Source organism: Rhagoletis zephyria, unplaced genomic scaffold (genome assembly GCF_001687245.7).
Source record: "Rhagoletis zephyria isolate East Lansing unplaced genomic scaffold, Rhagoletis_zephyria_1.1 Rzeph_scaffold_00692, whole genome shotgun sequence".
NCBI classification, from domain to species: Eukaryota; Metazoa; Arthropoda; class Insecta; order Diptera; family Tephritidae; genus Rhagoletis; species Rhagoletis zephyria.
The window spans coordinates 64,987-74,055 of NW_016157776.1; the positions used below are offsets into that span (position 1 = coordinate 64,987).

The 9,069-nt window shown below is 38.8% G+C and overlaps 1 protein-coding gene across 1 annotated transcript in view; it reads left to right on the plus strand.

The window, feature by feature from the left end:
• Nucleotides 1–180: 180 nt before the first annotated feature.
• LOC108361066 (uncharacterized) overlaps nucleotides 181–9,069 on the plus strand; it is a 72,215-nt gene continuing 63,326 nt past the window's right edge. The window contains exons 1-2 of the mRNA XM_017613596.1: nucleotides 181–448; nucleotides 504–670. Of these exons, the coding sequence (XP_017469085.1) occupies nucleotides 368–448; nucleotides 504–670 (248 nt within the window). The 5' untranslated portion in view covers nucleotides 181–367. The remainder of the gene's footprint in view (nucleotides 449–503; nucleotides 671–9,069) is intronic.

Consider the following 9,069-nt stretch of genomic DNA (forward strand, 5'->3'; position numbering starts at 1 on the left):
TTATCGCTCATTCTCTTTCTCTCGCTGTTCGCAGTGTTCATCCAACTTGACGTTTCTCTTTGTGGAACATTCTACGTCATTCCTCGAACATTCTGCCTATTTCTCGTTGTTCGCTTTGTGTTGCCGCGGTATTCGCCACAGTATAAAACTGCATCTTGCTCTCTATGCACTACAGACAAAGCGATGGTCGGCCATTCGATGTGCTTGCGTTTTCAGTTTACAGAAAACATCGATGCTTCGACGCCTCGATGCATCGACTATTTATACATCGAGTGGAAAATTTTCGATGCATCGAAACGAAACATCGATATTTTCGATGCATCGATGTTTTTTCGGCATCCGTAGTGAGAACACATAGTTTTTTGGTATGGAGTATTTACGTCCGTTTTGGAATTGTTTGAGTACATTTTGCAGGTGTTTGCGTTGTGCAGAAGATATTGATAACCAGGTTTTGTATTTAGGAAAGCTATAAGTTTGTTTAATAAATGCTCATATTTTTCCAGTTCCATTATGAACCAAACGAGAGGACTTACTTGCTAGCTGATCCTGCAATTCACAACAGTCCAGCTCTAGGGCAAACAAACTCTGACGACCTTAGCAGTGAATTTGCCCAATCATTGCCCAAAAAAGATGAAAACGCATTATGTCGCTTAGTTCAAAGTACAGCTATGTGAGTTTAGAATTGTTATATGCACGAAACACTAATTGCATGTGAATAAATTGTTCCCATAATTCGACATGCAAAACAAAAACAGATTCGAGGGAAATGGTTTTTGTTTTGCTTTACAATTTTTGGGAATATCTGTTCACGCGAAATTCGCGATAGGGCCGACCATGACAAAAAAGAAGGTAGTTTCACTCAGCATTATCTTGACATTAACCCTGGCCTTCAGTAAGCAGTCTCTAGTCACTAAAAGTGACGTTTGTTCGATATGGATTTTGAGACAATTTGGTAATCAGTAGGCTGTCTGACGTCTCTAGGAAAGAGATTCTTGCAGGCCTATTCGGCGTTAGTAAAGTTACTGTCAATTTTTAAACCTTTTTCAAATTCTCTGCACTCTTGTAACCGGTAAATTTTGTTACCATCTCATGAAATATGCAACACCAGAATTTCAACAAAACTCCATCACCCCTATTCTGTAATCCGAAGGTTCGTAGTTACGAATTCGTAGCTCTGTTCCGAAAATTCGAAAATTGGTATGCTGTAATCCGATCGTAACTATAAACGGCGTTACCAACTAAACTAGTGAAATTCGAAGTTCTTAATCAGCTGCTTTGACAGAAACAAATCAAAATAAATATAATCGCAAGTGAACAGTGAAATTAAAAAAAAATTGTTTAATCGTATTTGAAAAAGCTTTTCCTTAATTAAGTAAAATAGAATGGATTCAGTGGCCGGTGCACTTTTGTCTCAGGAGGAAGAACATGCTGCAGTCAACTGTTGCATTAATATACAAAGGAGATTGCTACGAGACAGTTCTGATCCATTTAGCTTAAATGATAAATATATGCTCCCTCTTTTTAAGAGCGTCCATTCAACTAAATATTGTGTTGCTTTAAATCTTGCAACGCTTTCCCAAAATTCCACCACATCCTCTTTAACTATTACAAAGCCTCGGGCAATGTCCGGCCTTTCGCTCATGCATTTCACCAGTTTTTCGTATTGCGAGCGATTTGTTGTGATTGTCGACTTGATAATTTTGTAAACATTTAATAATACATTAGTGCTATTCGCAATTCGGTGCATAACAGCTGACAAATTTATGCAATTGCAGAAATATGCCATGGATTGTGAGCGACCTTTATTAAACTGTCATGGTAAAGCTTTTGCAAAACAATTTTTGTGCATCAGCTTTGGTTTTGTTTATGAATGCAATGCATAGCATTTTTATGCTATGGATTTTCGGTATTGCAAATTTGCCAAGCCATGACAAATGCAAATGCGTGTATTTTGTTTGTGTATTGCAAATAATTTGCAATACAAATTTGCAATGCAATGATGCTAGGCCATTTGCACCGGATCGCGAATAGCCCTATTGTTTTTTATTCACACTTCAACTTACATACATATTTTTGCGTTTCCACACTTTATTTTATTGATATTTTAAAAGAATTCGCTTCGCTCCGACACCAGTTGCTCTTCGTAGAAAATTTCCGACAAATACATACAAATTACAGCTACGTTGGATTCACGCATACCAACATTACGAATTTCGAATATGGTCTCCGAATTTCGAAATTACCATACGGCAACGCGGATTACAGCATACCAATTTTAAGATTCGTAGCAAAATCGAATCTACGACGGATTACAGCATAAGGGTGCATAGCTGAATTGCTGAATAAATTAAAACGTTACCAAGGTAAATAGAATTGCGGTTGCAAGAAGTGGTGACAATTGTTGGTAACAAAATTAGCTTGTCACAAAATGTTCGGTTACAAGCAGAATAGGCCTGTTAGAGTGTGCTCCGCGGAACCCAAGAATTCCCTAGAAGTCACCGGGGTTCCGCGGAATTAATTTTGGTATGAATAAGAACGCCGGTCGGTTTGAGTTGCATACAGAAAGAAAAGTTCTATAAACAGCTTGACTGAGACACAATTATCTATTTTCAAGTATATGTACATATAGTCGTTTAAATTGCAAAACCGCGTATCAACAAAATGCAAAACCGCGTATCAGCAAAATGCAAAACCGCGTATGTGAAGTTTTAGAAATTATTTTCTAGAGTGTAAAAAATCATATTTCAAAATGGTTATCTTTTTTATAAAGAAATCGCATTTCTGCCTAGTATATTTCAGGATGAATGGATAAGGATTGAGCCAAGAGCTTGTGTGAGTAAATCCAATTTTTGGCAGCCAATGCCAGTTACGCGGTTTTGAAGAATGAGGATACGCGGTTTTGTACTTTAAACGACGATATGTATGTACTCGTAGTTGGTATGATTGCCGTACTGAGTGCCATGCCTACATAAGAGCGTAAATTTTGCGCTTGCTAGCTTGTTTTTTTTTTCTAACCGGTGCATATGTGTCGTTGGCCGCTGTAGCCAGAGGGTGACGTGAATTCTTAGTCAGATTATTTTTCAGGTGGTAGTAGTAATATCGGTTTGGTACAAAATCCAATTACGAAGCATTCATAGATCTCCAGAGTAGGGATGCTGCGAATGTGGAATTTTAGACATCCGGGGATGCGAATATCTAATAGCTAACATCCGTGGATGCGGATGCGAATGCGGATGTCAAGTATTTATAAGAAACAATTAGAATCAAGCATAATGGCGAGATCGTATGTCAGGTTTTTCTAAAGCTTTAAAAAAAAATTCATTCTGTTGTTGTTGTTGTAGCGGCACTACTAAGCCCCGCCTGTTTCGGGTCAACTTTTAATCATTATCGTCAAGCTCAACTAACGGTAGGCCCAGGTAACGAGCTGTTTCGATGGGGTCGGACCAAAGGGAGAGGGGTGTTAGTTGAGTCGGATTGAGCTGGCACGTGAAGAGGTGGTTGGTGTCGCGGGGGGAGTCTCCACATGCCGGGCACTCATTTGGGATGTTTGGGTCGAGTCTGGACAGGTAGCTGTTTAGGCGGCTACAATATCCAGACCGTAACTGAGCCAGGGTAACGCGGGTCTCTCTAGGTAACTGAAGCTCCGTCTCTTCCACAGGTGGTGATTGGGCTCCGATAACGACATTCCTAGGCCGGGAGTCGAGGTAGGTGGAGACAGACTCCCTATGAATGTCGTTGAACGCTCGTCTGTACGTCATTGGGTCCAGTGGTTGGTCTGTGTGGGTCTGGACTGCGTCCTTGTACATGAATAGGTGCCCCCTGACGTGCCTGGGCGGAGGCTCCTCCTCCAGCAGTGGTCTGTTGGGGTGTTCACTTCTGTGACACCCCACAAGAAACTGCTTACAGAGCATCTTGTTGTGTTCCCTTACGGGGAGCACTTGGGCCTCACTGTGTAGGTGGTGCTCAGGCGTCATCAGAAGGCACCCAGTCGCTGTCCGGAGTGCGGCGTTCTGACAAGTCTGTAGCTTCGTCCACTGCGTCCAACTAGTCCCCGGCGACCAAACTGGCGCAGCATAATTTAGAACCGGCCGGCCAATTGCCTTGTATGTTGCCAGCAACGTTTCTTTGTCTTTGCCCCAAGTGCTGCCGGCGAGCGACTTGAGGACCTTGTTGCGGCTCTGTACTTTGTTGACAACTGCGGTTGTGTGCGCGGAGAAAGAGAGCAGGCTATCAAAGGTAACCCCTAAAATTTTCGGGTTGTTCACCGTCGGTATTGGTGTGCCGTCGACGTGAATGCCTAATTCAAGCCTGACCTCCTTCGTCCAGGTGGTGAAGAGGGTCGCCGTTGATTTCGTTGGGGAGAGGGTTAGGCTCCTTGCAGTGAAGAAGCGAGAAAGGCTGGAGAGATAGCCGTTTACTTTTGAGCAGAGGTCATCAATTCCATTCCCAGACGCCAAAATCGAACAATCATCAGCGTACGAGATCAGGGAAACTCCTTCAGGTGGCTGGGGGAGTTTCGAGATGTAGAAGTTAAAAAGTAAGGGGGAGAGAACACCACCTTGTGGAACCCCTTGTTTTATTCTTCTTGGTTTCGAGGTTTGATCTCTGAAGATTACTGATGATTGTCGACCACTCATATAATTCGCCGACCATCGCTTCAGTCCCTGTGGGAGAGAGGAGGCCTCAATGTCTTCTAGCAGCGTGGAATGGCAGACGGTGTCAAACGCCTTTGACAAGTCCAGCGCTACTAGGACAGTTCTCTCACAGGGGCGGTTTCGATTTAGGCCACGAGTTGTCTGGGTGTTTATGGCGTTAAGTGCCACGACAGCCGGTTCTACGTACCGGAATGACTCGGGTTTTACCCGACCAAGGGCTGTTGTTTCGGCGATCTAACCCCGTCTAGATCGGCGATACCCACCAAAAATTCGTTCTCATTCCTTTGGCTGTTTCAGAATTTGGGGAATCTGTAACTTCATCAGGGTTTTTCGATTTTAGTTTTTATAATCCGTTTTTAATACTTTCTTCCGCGAGCTAAACAGGTGGATATGGAAAATAAATTATTATTTTTGAAAAAAATTCTGTTTTCAACGTCGTGGCTGCCAGCCGAATGGGATCAGAATATCGTTATTTTTTTAAAAAAGCACCCCGTCTTTTTATAAGTGTTTGAATCTAGGATACTTACGTATTTCTTATCTAATTAAAGGTAAGACCTATAGCTTTTTTAATTAATTGAACATCGATTCTCTTTATAGCCAGACGCTGATCATTTCTGTTGTAAATTCATATTGAAGGAGCTTACTCTTTTACTTTATTTAGCCAAGAAGGGACAGTTTTGCCACAGAAGTTTTTAGCCAAGTTTAGCCAAGTAAACAAAATTACGGGTTTTAAAATGTTTGTAAAAATAAATTCCTCTAAGAGCCCAATTTGAAATTATTAAAACGAATATATTTGTGTTCATATGGAATAGTACCTTATGTCGAAAGGCTGGCTTTCGTATAATGCAGCATTCGCAGCATACGATTGCGATTGACTCACTGGCGCCGAGCCGTTGAAGAACTTTTGGCAATAAACGTGCAAGAAATAGTTCCGATACTAGCAAGTCAATATTCTTATTAAGTCTCATCAAAAAATTCTTTGTCGTTTAAGGTATAAGGGGAATGCCGCATTATACTAAAGCCAGGTTGCCGACATAACATGAGAATTACAGTGCACACTTCTTTTGTGTCTAGTAGTTTTTTGTTTTAAGATTGGTCCAAAAAAATCATAATAAAGAAAGAAACCAATACAGGTATTTAAAGCACAGAAAAAAAATATTATTAAAAGGACTATGTTCTCTTTGACGTACGTCAAAGGTCAAGTAGAAGTGGGAACTTGTATGAGTAGCTCGTATGCTAGCTCGGTTATATAGCCATTGCACGTAGCACGGATTGCATGGATTGCATAACTTGCAAACACACAACAACAAAATACATGTGAAATAGGGATGTTGCGAATGTGGAATTTTAGACATCCGCGGATGCGAATGCGGATGCGAATATCTAACAGCTAACATCCGCGGATGCGGATGCGAATGCGGATGCCAAGTATTTTTAAGAAACAATTAGCATACTGGCGAGATGGTTGTTTAAACAGCGGTTACAAGCCAAACCAGATGTGTCAGGCTTTTCTAAAGCTTTTTAAAAAGAATTCTTCATTCTCATTCCTTTGGCTGTTTCAGAATTTGGGGGATCTGTAACTTCATCAGCGTTTTCCGATTTTAGCTTTTGCAATTCACTTTTAATACTTATAGCGAGCTAAATAGGTGGATATGGAAATAAATTATTACTATCTAGGAATGAACATTTTGAACACAATTGTGTTTTCAAAGTCGTAGCTGACAGCCGAATCGGAGCAGAATGTTGTTATTTTTTAAAAAAGCACCCCGTTTTCTATAAGCATTTGAATCTCAAAGAGCCAGACGTTGATCATTTCTGCTGGAAATCCCTATTGAAGGAGCTTACTCTTTGACTTTAAATAGCGAAGAAGGGACAGTTTTACCACAGAAGTTTTTAGCCAAGGGTCCAATGTATATCCTTACGAAAAAAATATTGCCCAACAAGTAAACAAAATAACATATATATATGTAGGATACCGAGTGTTGTATGTTAATCGCGGTGGCATTCAAACAATCGAGGCGACGGTCGACAATGAACTCTGGCCGTATATTCTATAATGGCAGTTCGGTCAGCCTTATTTAGACGTGCGTTCGTTAGGTTCGTCAAGTTCGGTCAGTAGGGTTACCTGCCTATACTAAAGGACTAGTGTCGGTTTTGCCGTCTTACCATACTAGGACCTAATCCCACATATATTTCATGATCCACTGATAGGATCTAAACCAGATTAGTATGGGACCAACTCTGAGACACTACCTTTCCGATGCAAAAAGAATTTTAGAAATCGGTTATGCGGTAACATACATAAAAAAAGGAAAATATTCCGACGAACTCATAACCTCCTTTTTTGGAAGTCGGTTAAAAAGACTATGTTCTCTTTGACGTACGTCAAAGGTCAAGTAGAAGTTAGAGCTTGTATGACTGCCCATTGATAGCTCGGTTCCAAAGCTTAAGAAATAATATGTTTAAAGACATTTTTATCAAAGTTGATAACTATGACATTTGATCAGTTTTGTTACACAAATACTCCCACGACCACAGGCAAAAATATTGGCTACAATTTGCCATTTTGTTTGCTATATATACGTTTTATCGGTGCACTTGAACAACATTCGCATTCGCAAAAGCTCCGCATTGATTATTGCGAATGCGAATGTTAAAATTAATGCGGAAGCTCCGCGGTTGCGAATGCGAATGCGAATATTCGCAACAACCCTGATGTGAAACAACATTTCCTATCGCTGCAAAATATGCAACGTCGAAACCCATATATATATTTTGCAAAATAGAATAGCAAGATAAATGCGACCGTGTTCTACTTGTTTTGTTGTTGGAATTGCTACATATTTCTCTCATTCCTCTCATCTCGCTCACTTCTTTTTTTTTGCTTTCTCTTGTTATTGTGTTTGAAATATAAGGTGTGTACACGTATTGAGAGGGCAAAATTCTCCAGCAGCTAAAGTTCTGACAATTTAGCATCATTCGCTCTCAAAGAGACGAAATATCAACAGAAGTACGAGAACGCAAAATTTGCAAAAACTGGCAACCTTCGAAACAGCTGATCACTTGCACAGTTGCCACTGGTGATTAATTTGGTAATTTATTTTCTGCTTGGTACATTCTCCCCCGATTTGGCATTTTATACAATTGAATAGTTTTGGTTAAGAAACACCTTTTTAAAATACAAATTAATTATATCGGAATGAATAAGTTATTTTTCTCATAATTGTTTGTGATATCACATGGTGACGCATTCAAAAACAAGAGTATCTCCTCCAAACACCCATCATTGATCCAAAAAAATGTAATAGATATAGCTATAGATTAGCTTTAAAATTATAACATTTTCATTTCAACAATCAACCTACCAAAACCAAAAAGTTCAGCAAAAAAACATTTAGCATGCTGCATTTAAATCTATTTTGGTATATTTAAAGGAATATTATGGTACAAACGAAAAATGTCATCTGGCAACCATAGTCAGCACACACTAAAGTAAACAAACTGGAGATCAATAGCAAATTAACGAAAAATAAACCCAACAAACGTTGTGCTTATTAAATTTACTCACTTTTTCTTTGTATACTAGCATTAATAATAAAATTTGCAATAAATAACTCAAAAAGGCCATATTTTCTTTTGTTTTTTACAAACATGTGTTTGTGATCAGCTGATTTTCTTACTTGCAAGTTTTATTATTATTATTATTTTATTATTTCTTTATTTAGCCTTAGCTATTTTAAACTTTCAGGTACATTTTTACATATACATAGCTTCAATACTATCTTATAGACTTATTGTGAATTAAAATATGGTTTCTTTAACGTAATCTATTATAAGTCTTCTAAATGCAATGATGTTTTTTTCATTCTATATATTACTAGGCAGTTCATTAAATAGTTTCAGCCCTTTATACAATAAAATATTCTGTGCCTTATTAGATTTATAGAAATTAATTCTGAAATCATTCTTGTTTCTTAAGTCGTAGGGTTGTACATCCCATACATATACGATCTGGTTCGTTAGGTACTTCGGTAACAAATTATATTTCATTTTAAATACAAAAAGTAAAACATTCATCACTGTTCTTTGGTTAATGTTAAGCCATTTTAAAGTTTCGAGCATATATGTGATCGGGGTCAGCCTATTACACAGTAAAATACAACGCATTCCTTTGTTTTGCAATTTCTGCATTCTGATTTTCATCTCACTAGACCCTAGGAATAGTATGGTCGAACAATACTCGAAATGTGGCTTAATCATAACATTGAATATCTTTACGGCACTATTTATAGACACTTTCCTACGCATTCTTTGGAAAAATCCAATTTTTTTTGAAATTTTACTACAAATGTAATCTAAGTGTTAATCGAAATTTAATTTTTTATCGATGACAATACCTAAATACTTAATTTCA